This window comes from Bactrocera latifrons, unplaced genomic scaffold, assembly GCF_001853355.1.
Source record: "Bactrocera latifrons isolate USDA-ARS-PBARC rearing strain unplaced genomic scaffold, ASM185335v1 scaffold_318, whole genome shotgun sequence".
NCBI lineage: Eukaryota > Metazoa > Arthropoda > Insecta > Diptera > Tephritidae > Bactrocera > Bactrocera latifrons.
In genome coordinates this window covers 125,218-143,901 of record NW_017536830.1, presented here as the reverse complement: position 1 = coordinate 143,901, position 18,684 = coordinate 125,218, and the positions used below count along the sequence as shown (strand labels likewise).

General features: G+C 40.8%; 1 protein-coding gene and 1 long non-coding RNA gene across 2 annotated transcripts in view; both read right to left on the bottom strand.

Moving 5' to 3' along the window:
- LOC108970956 (dynein heavy chain 7, axonemal) overlaps positions 1-18,684 on the bottom strand; it is a 45,890-nt gene that overhangs the window by 23,488 nt on the left and 3,718 nt on the right. Inside the window, exons 4-25 of the mRNA XM_018936697.1 lie at positions 15,618-15,780; positions 15,320-15,553; positions 14,497-15,201; positions 14,165-14,428; positions 13,781-14,101; positions 11,810-12,099; positions 11,620-11,742; positions 11,400-11,553; positions 11,195-11,326; positions 10,658-11,134; positions 10,426-10,584; positions 9,838-10,365; positions 7,457-7,903; positions 7,288-7,401; positions 5,713-7,229; positions 3,603-4,389; positions 3,314-3,496; positions 2,902-3,248; positions 1,961-2,090; positions 1,291-1,896; positions 1,103-1,206; positions 647-1,012 (exon numbers count right to left, since the gene is read on the bottom strand). Coding sequence (XP_018792242.1) covers positions 647-1,012; positions 1,103-1,206; positions 1,291-1,896; positions 1,961-2,090; positions 2,902-3,248; positions 3,314-3,496; positions 3,603-4,389; positions 5,713-7,229; positions 7,288-7,401; positions 7,457-7,903; positions 9,838-10,365; positions 10,426-10,584; positions 10,658-11,134; positions 11,195-11,326; positions 11,400-11,553; positions 11,620-11,742; positions 11,810-12,099; positions 13,781-14,101; positions 14,165-14,428; positions 14,497-15,201; positions 15,320-15,553; positions 15,618-15,780 — 8,151 coding nt within the window. The remainder of the gene's footprint in view (positions 1-646; positions 1,013-1,102; positions 1,207-1,290; positions 1,897-1,960; positions 2,091-2,901; positions 3,249-3,313; positions 3,497-3,602; positions 4,390-5,712; positions 7,230-7,287; positions 7,402-7,456; positions 7,904-9,837; positions 10,366-10,425; positions 10,585-10,657; positions 11,135-11,194; positions 11,327-11,399; positions 11,554-11,619; positions 11,743-11,809; positions 12,100-13,780; positions 14,102-14,164; positions 14,429-14,496; positions 15,202-15,319; positions 15,554-15,617; positions 15,781-18,684) is intronic.
- Positions 18,253-18,663, bottom strand: LOC108970958. The gene is made up of 2 exons (XR_001993515.1): positions 18,514-18,663; positions 18,253-18,459 (listed from the first exon to the last, which is right to left on the bottom strand). It is a non-coding gene; the product is annotated as an uncharacterized LOC108970958 (long non-coding RNA).

Below are 18,684 nucleotides of genomic sequence, written 5' to 3'. Positions count from 1 at the left end.
ATGTTAGTTCGAGTTACCGACTCTGCTGAACGATCATGTAGATGAAATATGAAAGGCAGCGCGCGATGCATCGAGCGAACCTAACCATTAGTTTGGTAATAAATTTGCACAATTTACAAAAAACTACGTATAAAWAAAGTAACAGGCGTCAAAAGATCAACCTCGAAAAAATATAGATTCATTAAAGACAACACGTCTAAAAAAAACAACCGTTAGAAAGGCTTTTTCATGGAATACAGCAAATTCCAAGCCATGTGTACTGTGCATTTCAGTCTAGACGTTGGTTCCGTTAAATACATGGGACCACAATAAGAAACGGGTACATCATACTCAATGTATTCTAGTTTATTTCCTACTTAGATAAGGCTTAGGATAAAGTTAAGACATCAATTACAAGATAATAAATATCTAAAGTTCGTTTAAAACTTTCACACTTTCATAGCCATGAAWMCGGCTTTCGAAAGATTTAAGTCATAACAATTATATAATAATATTAAACTTCTAATAACTTGGGCAGTATATATTTAAAACTTTCACACTTTCATAGGCATGAATACGGCTTTCGAAAGATTTAAGTCATAACAATTATATAATAATATTAAACTTCTAATAACTTGGGAAGTATAAATTTTTAATTGGAACTTACTTCAAAATGATGGCGCTCTCGACAGAAAATGCATCGGTGGGCAATCCACAAATATTCCATTCACGTATCTCAACAGCTTCGCCCAAAACGACGGCCAAGGAGAAATCTGCGCTGCATACCACACCATAGGAKGCAACCTTATTCACCCATTTGTGAATCTGTCCCACGCGATAGTCAATGGTRAAGGGGCCTARATAGGCAACGACACCAGATGCTATCAGCACATCGCCAGTTAAGGAATTGTATACGCGACCCAAGTTTCTGGCCGTGTCCAACCAACGGGTGCGTTCGCCACCCAAACCAGATATCAATTCTTGCGCACGTTGCAACTTTTTGGTACAAGCTTCATGTTGGCCTTGAAGAATGCTGCACATATAAAGTTTATAAATTCACATTAAGACCAAGTCACATTGCAAGTCTTGTGGTCTTTTTTCCGCACAGAAAATGATTACTTACGCATATTGCGCCAACTCTTCGTCTAGCTTCTTTTGAATAGCTGCCAAATTGGCTTCAACACGTGCCAATTGCGCCAATTTTTCATTCAGTAACTTCATGGCGGCCTGCGTGTAACATAAATGAAAACGGAAGGAACATTATTCACTCATTCACTATTGGGTCGTAGTATGAAAGCAAGACGAACTTACATTATATTCCGCTTCGGCTGCTGCCAAAGCGATTTTTTTCGGYGCCACCACTTTCGCTACCACATCGTATTTGGTCAATGCAATTACCCAACGGCATAGACCCTCGCAAGCTGTTGATGCCGATTTGACTTTATCCGGATCGAAAGCTTCATTACTCAACACACGCTGCGCCAATTTTTGCATCACTTGCGGTGGTATATTATCTTTATCGAAATTAATTAAACTGTCGAGGAATTTAATGTCGCTCAGAACACGCTTCGATGCRCCCCAGTAGTCTTCTATCGTTCCTAAACCCGAAGGGTTTGGCACCTTATCCGGTTTCACTTCTTTCAATATACAGACAGCCTCCATGACAATGCGCACACCAATCGGCGGACTCTTCATGGTCTTCACCACAGCAATGTCGGCTGTGGTTAAGGTATTTAGAGCTGCTAAGGCTGCATTCAATATCGGCAGTGCTTCACTCAATTTAGCGTCGCATTCGTCTTTGATCGCTTGTGCTTTGCCGGCTTGCTCAGTGGCCACTTTTTCATCCTCCTTCACTAATTCACGCTGTTCAGCGGCAATCTTGCTATCGGCGGTTACTTTTGCCACTTGCACAGCCACCTAAAAAAAGGAAAGATTTAACTTTGGTAAGCTGTAATCATTTACAACAAGAAGTTTCACTTACTATCTCTGAGGCTTCCTTCAGTTTKGGTTCCAAGGCTTGCAACTCTTCTTGCATCACACCGACTTGCTGAGCTGCGATGTCGAGCTGAGATATCCCAGTTAAATATCGATTTTTATTAGTCAAAATGGTCCTGTGTAAAGAAACCAAAATCAAATCAAATGCAATTTAAATAAGCAAGGATCAGCTTGAGTGTCGGAGCTGGAAAAGTGAGCAAATTTCCCTTGAAGTTAACTGTTCACTCCATTTTGAATAGGTTAAGCTATGATCTCATACCAATAAATGACTTGAAAAATATCAACTTCAAAGGTTCACGTGGTAAAAAACAATAGGTTAGGTAAGGTAGGCTGATTTTTCATGCGGCCAGGAATAATCCCACTTAGCCAGCTACACCTGTCTGTTGTAATACCTAGAACTCTTAAGGATGGATCAAAAGGCCATCGCATATCGACAAAGCGAATAGAGCCTGCAGCAACTTATTTAGATGTCAATTCGCCGGATTTGTAGAAACTATGRCAAACAATATGATTCAAACTTATTCTGACGAAAGCTGGACAGAGGAGGAGGTCAAGATCAAGARGTTTATGTACCTTTTACGTCCCACTCAGGGGCAAAAGGCTTACGCAACCCTTAAAGAACTGGACCAAGACCAACGCTTGCTGAGCAAGGCCCATAGATTGATATGGTAATACTAATGCTAGGCAGTTTATGCACTCCAAAGACGAACACGGAGCTAACAGTCAGTTGTCTAAAAGAAACCGCACTTCAGAGAAGTAGCAGATGTACTTGGTGGCTGTCACTTCTGAAAGACCCTGCAGTGATCTGGAAGTCCCTCGGGCCTATATGCGCGGAGAAGATGTCGCTGGAAGTAAGCTCCGCGGAGGCAAAAAGGCCGCAAACATTACTATTAGAATAGGGTTTCAAACGAAAAATCATTCACTTACGTTCTCTTCTGATTCAACAAYGCCTTAAAGGTTTGTATTAACTCTAGATAGGATGTAGGCGTTACATAGTTGTAACGTTTTAAACGCAGTGCAAATACTTCKGACAAATTCTGCGTTGAAGTGTGGAATTCCATACACATATCAATAGCCGTCTTGCGTTCCAAATCGGAGAGATCTTCACTAGCCAAAAACCGCGTCGACACAGCCAGTAAAGCATCTTCTGGCCAAGGTTGGAACCAATCGATTGTGCAACAATTGACAATAGAAGGAAATTTGCGTATGCGCATGCGCAAAGCATCGCCAATGGGAGACATTGCGAGCACTATGTGCAGCTGATCGCGACAGGTCTGCAAAATAAATTGTTATAATAAGAAAGCGTTTTTGTGCATAAATTTCACGATATTGCAGTTACCGTAACGAAGAAGTTGAATAGTGCCACTGGACTTCCGTCGGTTTGCATAGATTTGTCCCGTTGCTTGTCGATCTGAGCCATTTTTTCGACCACTTCAATTTTTTCCTCATTGGTGAACAAATTTGGCACTTCACCAGAATTCAGCAAATTATTTACGTCCTCCAAAAAGGATTCGTCTTTTATCTATGCCGTAAAATGTTTTCCCAAAACCAGCATTATTTCGTAGAAATAAACTTGTGGTTCATAATAAAGAATACAAATATTATAAATCAYATTTTAGTGCGCCCACCTGTACATCAGTGAACAAGAATACAGCATGCATCTCCGATGCGCCAACTCTCCGCAAGATATTTTTAATATCCTCATGCCATTCATTSGGTCCATATAAGCGCGTAATTTCGACTTGAAAGAGTTCATAGTCGCATATATGCGAAGCCAAACGAGTTAAGCTCTGACGTCCGGAGCCGCCGACTCCGATSAGTAGAGCATGACTACGTGGCTGCTTTATTATGCGACATATTCTCGATAAGTGTTCAATCGCGAAGCGGAAGAGTACTAGGTTCATCGGTTTTTTCGACATATTATTATATTCAACCAAGTACGCTTCCACTACATTGCGCAAATTTTCAAGATCTAAAACCTCAATATAATTTTTATTATCCGCCTTTGGATTGGCGAAATCACAATAGATTAAACGTCGTAGATCTGACTCGGTCAATCTTTTGTCCTTTGGTATAAGCCGCTCGAATAGCATCTCTGGTGTACTATTCATATGTCTGTTGATTTTTTCACAAATAGCACCGAACAGCCAATGACGATCACTATCCTCCACTAAACGGTCGCCATAAACACGCATCACTTCATGTACCCACAGACGACGCATGGAATCCAAATCTTCCGTGGCTTCAGGCACAGAGAGCAGTACACCTTGTACAACACGCGAGAAATCGCGCAAATTAAAGAGATAGTGTGATTTAGCTGGCGTCGGTAACAAATTCTTCTTTGCTTCATTGTAAATATTCAAAGTAGCTGTGACGATTTCATCAATGCAGGGATCAAACTCCTTGGAGAAACCACTGCGAATTGAAAAGAAGAGTTAAGGAAGTKCGCGAACGTACCATACTTTCGCAATTTGTACGAATTACAAACGCGTAGAATATTTCAAGAGTTTGAAGAACTTTATTAATAACAAGTAAGGAAGGGCTAAGTTGAGATATAACCGAATATTTTATACCCTTGCAACTCGCAAGAATCAAAGCTCCAGAAATTACTTCAAATTGATAAAACTTTGTATTAAACATGAAAGGAAGGGCTAAGTTCGGGTACAACCCGATCTCATATATTAGCTGATATACACGATATCATCCGAAAGTTCGAATATCTTTATATTAGGTATATGGAAGCCATGCCCATCGCCAAATTTCGACAATGGCTCCTTTAAAGCTCACTCATGCCATCTCGTGGTTAAAAATAAAAGTATCTGGCCTATTTAGTTATTTATTTATATTTTAGTAGATTTTAACTGTGCACTTATATGGGGAGTGAGCGGGGTTAACAGCCGGTTTAATCCAATTTCACACTGTCGGTAAAAATTCTTATTAGAATTGTCCGGAGCGAATTTGTCTATTGTACCTTTGTTTGTCTAGCACATAGGTACATTAAACCTATTAGAGGGCAGAGCCATGCCTGCTTTTTCAAAATTTTCAGCTCACCCCTTAATTCTTACTCAAGTTACAGCATGCACGGACGCACGGAAAGACAGACTGTCACCCGGATTTCAACATCTTTCGTCATCTTGATCATTTGTGTATATATTTAGGTAACCCTAGATCAAATAGTTTAAGGTGATACATACCACCGTTAGGTGAACAAAAAATTAAGATCTATGTTAAAAYGAAGCGGACTGATAAAATTTGATTCCCAAGTAGGTCCCAGGGAAATCTATTGATCCAAATTACCAGTTTATGACCGATATATAGGCGATAAAAACGAAAATAATTTTATTTGGAAAAGCTAGAGTCATTGCATTCTTATTTGGAAGTAAACTCACTCCATTTCCTTGGGACACCACAAATGGATGCCATATTTCACATTACATAACGTGAAGCGTCCCCATGTTTGGGAACATTTTTAGATGAAAGTTTCAAAGTGCTCGGTACAATAAAGTGCAAAGAGGTTTATATTTAAGTGGACCGATTCCTSCCACTTTCACAATGGATCTGTAACGCTTCGATTCTGGCTTTATGCAATAACAATATCCACAGAATGCTGAGGAGCAAGTGTACTAAATTGTATCACGATAACTAAATATTTAGTTAAGTTATACCTTGCATTAATATGCAGGGAAATATATGACCCCGTTATGTGAAGAAAATTAAACTAACGTAAACACTACCTACCGAGTATCCAAATGCCACAGCACAATTTTACTGAAGATCGTGTTGAGAATCTCATTGTTGAACTCATCGATAGCGATCACATTGAAATGTCGTTGAAAACGTGGTGTAACTGTATTGCCCGTTGAAGGTGGTCCCATYGCGGTTATCATCTGTAGATCAATCAATTTCATAGGCACAATATTTTTGCGATCATACCACATCCAATGGTCTAACATCATGCGTAACAACTCTATAGGCGGTTGCGCCCCATAGGTTTCCTTCAATGGCATTGACACATCATCCACAAATATAAGAAACTTTTTATTCAAGGGCGGTCCAAAGACACCCTTTCGTCGTTTATCTAACTTCGACATGATAATATCTTGTGTCTGATTTGCCGAAGTTTGGGCTGAGAAACTGATTAGTAATGGCTTGTAAGTATTCACATCCATACGCTTCAGCATATAATCCAAAGCATAGCAGCTTTTGCCCGTGCCGGTAGGACCCACCAGCATTATAGGCTTCCCGTGACGCACTAAAAGATCTAACACCGCAGTAACACGCACACTTTCATTTGTCGTAATCAGTATTTGATTGACGGGTATGTCACGTGGTATCGGTGGTGCGCTGTTGACATCGTCTTGCCATGCCTTCCATTTGCCTTTGCCCTCTTTAATGAAACGATAATCGAATACAGACCCAGATTTCGGTATTGGAAATATAAATGGTTTGGTCAACACAGGCACAAACAATTCTTCTGGTACRCCGAAATCTGTATACAATTGCTCTGGAAAATTTTTCTCCATCAACGCTCGAAAAACTATATTAAATTTCTCACGGCTACGRGAATCCAAGGCGCCGCCCAGCGACCAAATGCATGAGAAAACGAAAACCCCTTCAATCTGCGCGCGAAAATCCAAATCCGATAAGTTTGTAACATACTTTTCATCTTTGAAGTCATCAATGAAACATTCGAAAATGTTCATCATGGAKACGATGAGATTGGTATCAGATGTCGGTGCGATTTCAAGTAAACCACCCTTGCGTACAATGTACAGCAAAAGTGGACAAAATCGCATTATAAGCGCAGAGATTAATTGTTTACTCACAACGTGGAATGAGGGTGGTAAGCTGTTCTTCCATGAAGTGACGAGTGGTTCCCAACCCAAGGAACTAGGCTCCATGTAGATCATGCCGCAACGTGATACTGTAGCGGGCGAGGCGACTTCCAAGTCCATTGGCTCGAATACTAAGTTGGTAGTCGGTGAAAGTTGTATAATTTCACCAGACATGAGACAAAGCTTCTTATTGTCATCTAGTACAGTATTCATGTTTTCAATCCATATAGCATCAACAGGGCCATCAAAAATCAACCACTTGCGATCGGGTGTATCAGAAATAGCGAACTGGCGATAATTGACCGCCAATACGCCATCACTCCACTCGTGCGATACGGCATCAAATTGTCCATAGAGTTGTCCCATTGTAATTGCTTTGGGATTCATTACGGAATATATGGCACGGTTCTCGCTGCCATCCTATGGACGTGATATCAATAATGTTAAGAGTTAATGCCCTTAACTGTGCGCTACTTACCCTTTTCTCCATGCCCTCTAAAGCCTCTGCCAATATACGATATGTAGTCGTCTTGCCACCGAAAGGCAGGCCTACGATCATCAGTCCGTGACGCACGCAAATCATCTCATAAAGCTTGCGTGAAATWAGATTAAAATAAAGTATGATTATTAATTTGAAGAACACTCACCTGTTGAACTTTTTCCAAAAAGAAGTCCGTACATTGTTTATTATTCTTTTCGCAAGCTTCTCGCGTACACTCGTTGAATACGACGTAATCAGCTTCAGGCAACACTGTACCAGGAAACAGATCGGAGGTGATACCTTGAAACAGCGGCACATCTTGATTGAGAAACTTTGGTAAATTAACATCCTTAATAGAGCGCAACACTAGTATGTCTTCATTTTCATCACGATAACGTAGCTTGAGAGCTCCCGCTGCTTTCAGTACGGATTTAACAGCACGCATGCCGTAATCGTAATGACATTGTGTACTCAATTGCTCTGAACATAAGCGATAAGTGGCCACTATTTTAACACTCAGCGGTTTGGCGGTGAGGAAGCCATATGAATACAATTCTATCTCAGAAATAAGAGCATAATCCGGCACCATCATGGCAACAGATCGGAATAGTGCCTACAAAAAATTACAATGATGAGTGTGCATGAAGGTTATCAAAATTGTTTGAAATTAACTAAAAGCAAGTAAGGTAAGGTCGAAACCGTGAATGGGCTACAATAAGATTTGGTATGTTATTCAAATATATCAGGGGAGCGAAGACAGACTTAGTCTCATCGTGACTAAAGCGAGTTTAAAATTTGATTGGAGCTAATTGCATTAACTTTTGACATTACTCAAGTATATTCGGGAACATGCTTCCAAGTATTTTAGCTTGATAACTCAAACATTTGCCGATTTATTCGCCTGAATAGTCAGGACAAACATTTTCGCGCGACGAGTTTCTGTGAGTAATACAAGATTAAAATGAAGCGTTCATCAGAGCAGAGGTAGGCGATTAAATTCTGTACGAATCTCGGTAAATCTGCGACATAGACGTTTGATATGATCAAGCAGGTTTACCCAGATATTGTTTTAGCAAGAAGTGGTGTGTTTCGGTGGCACCAGGTCTTTTTAGAGGGCCGCGAAGAGGTCGCTGATGAATGAGCAAATCCAAAGTGAAAACGATGCTCATTGTCTTTTTTGACATCGAAGACATCGTCCACCATGAATTTGTTCCYCCTGGACAAACGGTCAACGCCAAGTTTTACGTGGAAGTTCTCAAGCGACCCAAACGAATGATCAATCGGGTACGACAAGACCTCGCAGCCGAATGGAAGTCTCACACCGCCTCTTTTGTAAACAGCTACCTAACCAAGGCCGCAGCCGCCCTCCTGACCAAACTTTTTTTTGTTTCATTGCCTTAAAAGACCGATGAATAGGGATCCAAACAGCATGCACCTCGGCTCTCAAGGCTATTCCGAAGAATGTCTTCTGTGATGCCTTCAATGCGTAGAAATCACGYTGGCAGCGCTGCATTGACGAAGAAGGAACCTATTTTGAAAGCTTTTAAAGAGTTGTAACGATTGGTTCAATAAATTTTTTAAATCGACTCAGTCCTAATACTTTCCGGACAAATCCTGTAGGTATGTAGTATATCTTTTTTTTATTATCGAAGACACCGGTTATAGCCGAGTTTACAACAGCGTGCCAATTTTTATTTTATTTTACTATTTGGCGCGAATTGGAGATTCCAARTGTAGTCGAGTCCTTCTCCACCTGATCTTTYCAACGGAGTGGAGATCTTTTCTCTTTCTCTGCTTCCCCCGGCAGGTGCTGAGGCTAATACTCTCAGAGAGAGTTTCTGTCGTTTCGGACGACATAACTTATGTCCTTCCTGATCCGGACAGAGCTTTCCGTATTGCTCAACATTAGTTTACACAACCGTATTAGTTTTKCGGGGATACCAAATTGAGAAATAGCGGTATAAAGGCATCTCCTTTTCGTGCTGTCAAAAACAGCCTTAAGCCACAGTAGTTGACGCAGAATKTAGGGTCCTTTTTCATGGATTGAGCAGAGCACACTTATTTTCTAATCGTTTATAAGTTTTTATAAGTTCTTCGCCGTCGTATTTGAATAACTCGGCCATCAACCCATCGGCCCGCCACTTTGTTATTCTTCAGACGGGTAATTGCAGTATATAGGAGCTGAGGTAATTCATAGACCGACAATTTCACTTAAATTTGGCCGATGCCATACTTATTGTCATATTTTGAAATCGGCTCCTATAAAACCTTTTGCACAGAGAGAGGGGCGGACGGACGATCAAACAGTCTTCCATATATCAACTTTTTTTTATCACCCTGATCATTTACATGTATTTTSAAAACTACATATATCTATCTCTATTAGCTCCAGGTGAACGAATCTATTATAATCTGTAGTAACATGTTGCGAGAATTCGTCGATGTGTTGAAAATAACTATTGGAACAAATATCCTTTTCGCAAGCTTAGAATAAGGAAAAGGATATTTATTCCATTTTAACGACGCACACAAGCGAACAGTAACTACCTTCAAATTATCCGGCAACTCTGAACGTCCTGCATAGCCGGGATTCATAGTAATAAAGACCGCACATGTGGGGTCCAATGTCAGTGTGGTGCCCTCAAACACCAAAGTAGGGCTACCCGAATTGATGCCACGTTGTATGGTGAGTATCTGTTGGGCCACAACAGATAGCACTTCCAGATCAATACGATTGAATTCATCAAAGCACGACCATGCGCCACACGAAGCCAAACCTTTGAAGAACTTGCCCAGCGCAAGATAATCTAAYCCATCAGAACAATTGAAAACTACACACTGTTTGGCCACGGCTTTAGCCAAATCTTTGGTGGTCTCGGTTTTGCCAGTACCAGCAGGTCCTTCGGGTGCTCCACCCAAATGCAAATTTAGTGCACTAAAGAGCGTACGATAACAGCGATCTGTGAGAGGTGTAACTACGAGTCGTGTCGTATTCCCCAAGTACTCGTAGCCATATTTSAGAGAACTGTTAATCATGCGTGTGTCCAAGTTATTGTCTTCCCAGTAGTAACGGAGCTGTAAACAGAGAAAGATAGAGGACTTTACATAATAAAAACTGTAGCAAAAGCGTCTCACTTGAGATAGCCATTGGAAATCATTAGCGTCTGAAACTTCGTTTTCTACAATTTCGGCCAGCACGTCGCGTGCGTGGACATCTAATACCACCAAAGCTCCCAGCGTAATCCTATTCTGCGCATTCAAATGACCTCGCACAAGATCAACAATTTTAGCAATCTGCAGATATGTGTGTTAATATAATTATGCCAGTATAGTACGTAATTGTATAAATTAGAATCAGGTAATTTACCTGCGATTTGCAAAGTGTCAAATACTTGCGCAAATTGAGTACGGGCGCCTCCGAAAARAAGCACTCAGTGATCTCGAGTGTCCAGTAAGTAAGCGAAATCGATTGCACACACTGACCAGGCCAAGAGAGTACCCAAGTTTCGCGTACCATCTGCCGGTAGCTATAGAATGACTCACTTATCTTCAGGTGTACGCTTTTCTTCATATCAATCTCCAGCTCCAACAGCCATTTCTCCACCTGACCGCGTGCCTTCGCAGTGGAAATGATATCGACTAGGGTTACCTCCTCACGTTCCGATGAACGCATTGCAGTTACTTCCAGCTCTTCGGTAAAGCTCARTGTGGCAATACCTTCGAAACATTTCTTCAAATGAGGTTGTACGCGTGTGGGATCTTTAGTTTCGGATAGTATCTCAAGCAGTTCATCGTTTGATAGGAAGAAGAAGCGTGGGAAGTAAAGGCGTTTCTTCTCCAAGTACTAAAAATTGAAAAAATGTCGCACGAATCACAAAAAAAAGCTATTACTTAAAACACTTACGGCATTGAGTCCTTTCTGTATTATCTCCAGAAGTGCGTAAGCTTTCTTCAGTTTCTCATTCATCTTATCGATCTCAACCACAACCATTACTCGTGGATCTGAATTCACCTGCTTCATAAGCTCTTTCCATATCTACGAAATAGGTCAAACATCAATTAAAAGTTGTTTTACATTCCCGGTGAGGAGCCACAGTATTGCAACACACCTTATCCACAGCAGCGAATCTACGCCCTTCTTCTGGCATTTGTTGCTGAATATCGGGACTAGAGAAAATTGGCTCCAAATACATCCATGTCGCTTGCACACGCAACCACTCATCCAAAATGTCTTGCAACAACATCAGTTTAGCTTCCCATTTTCTGATAAKTTTTTAAAATTTTAAAAAACTTTCGGTTTACCACTTTTACGCCGCCTTCTATACTCACAATATGTCCTCCTCAAATGGTTTAATGTACGGCGAGCTCTTCATAGTCTGTGTCTTGATTATCTGATCGTCCAATAGGATCTGTATATCGTCCACTGCAGAAAGTTTGAATGTGCCGGAATCCCTGCTCACAAATGAACATAAATCTTGTTTAATTATTTAATTCATAGTCGGCATATTGCTTTTCAAACCTGTAGGGCGAAATGGTGAATGCCATATCTTGCCACTCTGCTACCATTTTCGCCATTGCACGCTCCAAATTATTCTCTTTGGTTGCACTCTCTGAGATCGCTTCGAATTTAGGCACATACTCTTCCAAGCCGTACTCAATGATCTTTTCCAAAGTCAATTCTGGTGATACTTTGATAGGGAAACCAATAATCTCTGATACTTGCTCCCAGTGGCGTGCTTTCATGCCGGGATTGCCGAGTGTGCTTATTATCGGCATATGTGTGCGTAGCTCCTCAATTTGTTCTCTAACCTATTGATAAGTTGAACAGACATATATTCTTAGAACCTCTATAATCTGGGTGAATTCAGTTAATATAATATTTAGTTGTAAAGACATATGACATTCAAAATCTTATTAAGAGAAGTTAGGAAATTTTAAGTGCTGTCTTATTAGGTATGTAGGATCTAAACTGCTTACACTACAGGTTCACTTGGCTCAGTTCAGATCAGAACAATTGCTTCATGTCACTCACATTATCATATAGGCAACAAAATGTTGCTTTTGAAATTTATCGAATTAACAAAGGATTTTATAATAAGTTAAGTTAATATGGTAGGCCAACAACCCACACATAGACCCGTTTTGGTCCTTTATGAGAGTAGTCATCCTTTGGGATGTCTGCGCTTGACGCATTTTAACAGACTCTAAGCCCTTACTATCGATACCTTCTCCAGTGKAGCAGACCGTAGAGACCTSAGATGCTTAAAGCGTAGTCTTGCCAATGCGAGACAAGTGCCCAAAAGATGCTTCATTGCATCTCTGGTATCTTCTTCTATACATTTCCCGCAATCTTCTCGATCTGTCACCTCCATTCTGCATGCGAGTGCCGCCACCAGACAGTGACCAGTTAGTATTCCGATCATGTTCCTACAGTATCTTCTATTGAGCGCCAATAAGAATTTTGTGCCCTTTCGATCTACCGGTTTGCACATGATTTTTGCACTTTTACACCCCGATAGCTTGCTCCATCGGATTTTGATTTAGTTTACCATACATCTGTGCACATCGTCGTATAGACCATCTTTTTCTATGTCTCTTTTGAATTCCCTTTTCCAGTTACTCGCCAAGCTATGCCCGAAGTTTCTATACGTAAATTCTTCTGCAGCCAGTAGTCCCGCCCGCCGAATTTTCGATAAAGCTCAGGGTAGCGACCCTCTGAATCTTTTTTACTTTTCTATTTTTCTATTATGTTTTGGCTGGTAGGCGGATTTCTGTTCACCTGTTCACCATACTACCRCATCGTAGAGCAGAATTTATCTTTAGCTGTGTAGCACCAGTGCATAAGAAAGGTAGAGAGCCAAGTATCTGCCTACACGSATATAAAGCATTGCTAGCTTTTCTCACTCTTTCTTCCACGTTGTGCTTCCAAAGCAGTTTGCAGTCCAAGACTACCTCAAAGTACTTAGTGCGGTCCTTGAGAGTTGTGTCCCTTTTWTGTGCTTTCTTGTGAACACAAGTAGATCCGTTTTCTCCGGGTTCAACCTCAGACCCTTGCTTGCTTGCTTGCGATACCCAATTCTTGACTGCATTGAGAGTGGTGGTCATAATACTGCTAGGTCTGTAGATATGTACCCATTATTAAGATGGCAATGACGCCCGCATATGCCACTACCTTAGGGCTTTGCCGTCCAAGTTCCTTACCAGTTTATGCACCACYAATGTCCCTAGAAGTCCATAACACTCCATCTTGCGGAGTACCTCTCAGATTTTCTTGGTCGTTTTCAGCAGGAAGAAATTAGCAGGAAGAAATTTATAGGCCTAAACTCTTTTGAGTAGGTTGGCCTTCGGTACGAAAACTACCCTAGCCTGTCTTTTTATTGGTCGAATGAGTAAATCTTTCTTTTAYTCTCTGCAAAGATGTGTTCGGGAACGTAAAGGGTTCTAACTTCACATAGATTTTTTTAATAGATTACTACTTATATCTACTCACATCTTTAATCAATTGTGCTGTTGCTGGTTTATCGCTCAGCTGCTTTTCCAACTTCTGAATCACACGATATATATTTGCCAGATCAGTTTCGATTTCATCTGGATCGTAAGTGCCAACTTGTGAATGCATCCATGCATCGTGCTTTTCCATAAACTCCTGTCCAGTGTCAAACAAAGTTTTGAATGGCTTCAGCTGATCGTGTGTTTTCTTACGTATAGGGTATTGGGTGAGATCCCAACCATAAGCTGTCTCCTCTTCATTGATACGATCGATGGTATCCATAGCCGCAACTAGACGGCTATCCAAAACTGTTGCTCGACGCTGAAATGTTAAGAATATTCTCACATTATTTGATTCGATATTCGTGAAACATGTGTTCCCTACCTTATAACGTGCCAAATGCTTAATATCACCCCAATTCTCGTAGTCTTGCACCTGTTCRTAATAGGTCTGTAGCTCACGGCGGAACGCTTCAATGCGCTTTTTAAGTCGTTCCTGATACTCAATTGTTTTATCAGCAATGATCAAGCGGTGCTCTTCGAAAACGGACGGCATTTTCAAATACCATTGGAATGTGTTGCTGTTATTTTTTATATCCAATGGTGAGTAGATTATATTATCCATCAGCCATAAAATATGGTTCATATTCTTAAATGAGTTGAGTTTATTTTCAGACATATTATTTTACTTTAGTTCGCCATTTTGTGCATACTCACCACTTTCAAGCGTTGTTCCATTTCCGGTATTACAGTTTCCTCCGCATTGATCACAAATTCTTTGAGCGCCATTAACTCGGCCGTTGTTTGTGGCACCGTCATCGCCTTCTTGGCTATACTCTCATACTCCTTACCCAATTTAGAAATTTGTGACTGCTGATCGGCAACCATTTTCTCCAACAATTCCTGCTGCATGTAGCGTGCTAACTGTTCTAGATTAGTTATGAAATTCTCACGATGGAACTCGTAGAGCCCCATACGCAATTCACCCCAAATATCTTGAATTATCTGTTCCTCTTTACGACGATACTGCAATACCATTTCACAATACTGCTCAAATGTGGGTTCAGATGCGATGAACTTTGATATGCGCTCTGCATCAACCCCGTTCATCAAGTCTATATATTGATCGAAATCTTGCAGACGCAATTCAGGACCGATTCGTTGATCTTCCAACATGACACATATGCGATTACGAGCATTAGCTATAATCGATTCTGGTATTGTCGGTTTCAAGTGGTATTGATCCGAAATTTTCAGCTCTGTGTAGAGTTTATTTTCAATTCGAGGCATCTGGTCCACAGACATTACAATGGACTCGATAATGCGCAAAAGCTCGTGCTGCACTTTGGAGAAGTTCGGATTGAAGGCAATAGTATCTTCCTCTTCAAGAACAAGGCTAACTTTAAGCCCAGGATTACTTTTCTGTTGAAAGAAAGAAGAAAAGGAAATTAGATCTACAGTRTAGTACGTGGTTTTTTTCTCTAATGTAGTAGTGTCGTAAAGTTACAATCAATGGCAAATTAATAAGTAATTAACTTACTCCATAATCGCAAATAAAATCGGCGTAGGACGTCAAACTACGTATGCAGATATCTTCCAGTTGTTGCGTCATCAATGCTGCCACACAGTTGTAAAAGCGTTGCAACAATTTCATACGCCTCACATTTGGTAGAAGCCCACGTCTACTGGCACGYAATAAAATCTGATGTATCTCACCATACCATTCGTTCTCGAGCAAGCCCTTGGCGGTGTCGATTTGACGTCCACATAAATACTAAGTGTAAATTGTCACAAACATTATAGGTATGTAAAATTTGGAAGATTTTTTTATTATTTACCGTGAAATCGTACAGTTCATAAGGTGTCTTCGCCTGTGCCAACTCTTTAATGTCTACAAAAAGCATATCTTTATATTTGGTGCTCCATAAATCAAGAATGCTGGCAACACTACGATGAATGCAAAACAGTGTCTTCTTAATGCGACAACGATTATCGTCATATCTGCAAGGACATAGAAAATGCATTGAGTTTTTGATTTAAATTAAGTTTTCGAAGAAAATTATAACAAATTATATTCAAATTAAGACATACAAGGTAGACCTACTGACTATATGTAAGTATAAGCATATGTAAACTGACTTCCAATTTCCCGATCGTGACCAGGTATACTCTTAAATTACAATATAGATATTATTAGCATCATAGGCCTTAACAACAAAGCTGTCAGTGCAGCCTTTTGTAGTATAAGACAACGCACTTGGAGTAATAAAATTCCTCGCGTCATGCAAACTACGTCAGTGTTGGCAGCTATAAATTTGAAAAGGTTAAGTACACTAATGTAACACCAGAAAAAGCAGAATAGTTCTTGCCAAACATATGCTACTTTTAGATCGGTTAGCAATTGAGAAGCATATCTCTCTCTCGACGAACGAATATTACACTCTATAAGTCTCGAGAGGTTGATGGAGTAGAGAACAAGTGAGGAAAGTTCTCTRATCGCCATTAMYTTGAGAGTGGCCAGAAACGATTTTTTTACATATGGCTTAAGCAGCTCACTACTTCCAATCTTTGACCAAAYATCCTCTGGGTAGCCTAAGARCATCCGTTTGARGGCGAGCTAAAGTGAGAAGGCGAACATCCCCTCCGCAGGGTTGTGCGCTGGGTCTGGGACCAGCCACGTAAAAAGATGCACCCAATGAAAAAGAACAAAGAGATCCCCTTTTGATGACGACCATGGCAAATGAATTAAGGACTACGATTTGAGGGCATGCACCTGGAATGTCCCGTCCTTAATTGGGAAGGTTTCGATGCCCAGCTGGTTGGTGTSCTCGTTAAAGTGAAGGAGTGATGAAATGTGATGGACAGGACAAAGACTGGGACAAGTAGGTCCTTTTGGCATTTACTACAGTGGCCATACAAAGAAGCGCAAATTTGATGTGGAATTCGTGGTGGTAGAGAGACTCCGTCACCGACTACTGTCATTCAACCCGGTGGATGAACGTCTACCTACAATCCGCATCAAAGCGAATATCGCCGATCTGCGCCCACGCCCCGACGGAAGAGAAAGACGATGTAACCAAAGATGCTTTCTATGAGGGCTTGGAGCACACATGAGAGCTGCCCCCGCCACGATATCAAAATCGTGCTTGGCGACTTTAACGCAATGGTGGGCAAAGAAGGTATCTTTGGCACTACGGTCGGTAAATTCAGCCTCCACGATGAATGAATGAATAAATTTGTTGATGAAATGTTTTGAGGCTGTAGTACTAGACTCCTGAATAGAAAATTCATCACGCCACCTGGCTGTCTCGGGATCGAAAAACCCGTCTTCAGTGTTTTAGATGTGCGTGCGCTCCGAGGTCCTAACATCGACTCGTACTGCTATGTGCTGCAAAAACACACGCCAACAAACAAAAGGAAGATTCGACGTCAAGAAGCTGCAATCACAACCGACAGTCGAACGATTTTCTACTCGACATGCACTTCTGCGGGATGGGATAGATACCGAGAGCTGACGAGGGAAGCGAAACGCATTTGCAGACAGAAGAAGAAAGAGGCCAAAATGCGTGAGTATGAAGAGCTTGATAAGATGGGCGACATGAGTAATGCTCGAGTAATGCGGTGGCTAACAGAAGGTTTCAAGACCACAGACTTGTCTAGTGACCGATKCCCAAGACATACTAAAATTATGGAGGGAACACTTTTCCAAAATGCTGAATGGCAGTGAAAGTGCAACGCCAGGAGAAGGAAAATCCGATTCCCGAAACGATTCCATACTATGCCAAAGATTAAAACCCATCGCCAACAAACTGATTGGACCTTATCAGTGTGGCTTTAGATATTGATATCATCGGCTTCAACACCCGCGCCGTTAGTTCTGCTTTCACCAGACTGGACAAGGAAGGAAAGCAAATAGGTCTGGCAATGAACGAGGGCAAGACGAAATATCTGCTGTTTCATAAATAAACAGTCGTCGCACTCGCKTCACCGCTGTAAGTCATAACTTCGGAGTCGTAGATAATTTCCTCTATCTTGAAACCAGTTTTTACACCAACGCAGAATAACTCTTGCCAACAGGTGTTTCTCCGGACTGAGCTCTGAAAGTATTCGGCGCTGCACCCGATGAGGGAAACAGAGGAAGAGGAAGTCCTCCACTCCGCTGAAAAAACTAAGCTTGGAATCTCCAATTGGCGCCAGACAACGAAAAACGTTGTAAGCTAGGCTCTATAACCAGGTAAGCGATGTCTGCGCCAATAAAGAAGAAGAATKAAAAGATTAAATTTTTATTTATTTATGTTATTAATAATGAACGTCGTTTTATTTCATGGTCAATCTGTGTTATTTCTCTGTCCATGACTGTATATAGTATATGTATGTATCTATGTATATATGCTAATACCCGCTCAAATATTATTTTATACAACTCTAACCTCAAGGGTCAAATAAATTATTGCTAAATATACGAATAGCATGTCAGTATGTACATATGTATGTATATTTGTAAGTAYGGTATATAAATATGATATTATATGTGTGTTCCTCATAACCTTCGTCTATTGCAGTTGTCTATCAACAAATATCAGTTTAGYTTACAATCACTTCGGCTTCATTTTCCATCCGTGAGCAATGCTTTCCGATTAATRGCATAAGCACTTACGCTAAAGAACATAACGGCAACAACTAAAATACAAAACTTATCACATYTTAGCGAGTCTGAATTTATGCAATATTTACCAAATGTCAAAGCTATTTTAATGACGGCTTTCAATTTCAACATTTTGTTTTTAAACAGTTTGCTTTTCGACTATGATTTTCACGACTTGAAGAGTTGACTAGACAAGCATTTTACTGGTGACCGCTTTAAATAAGTTTTCGCGGAGCGACTCACACATTCTTGAGATATGA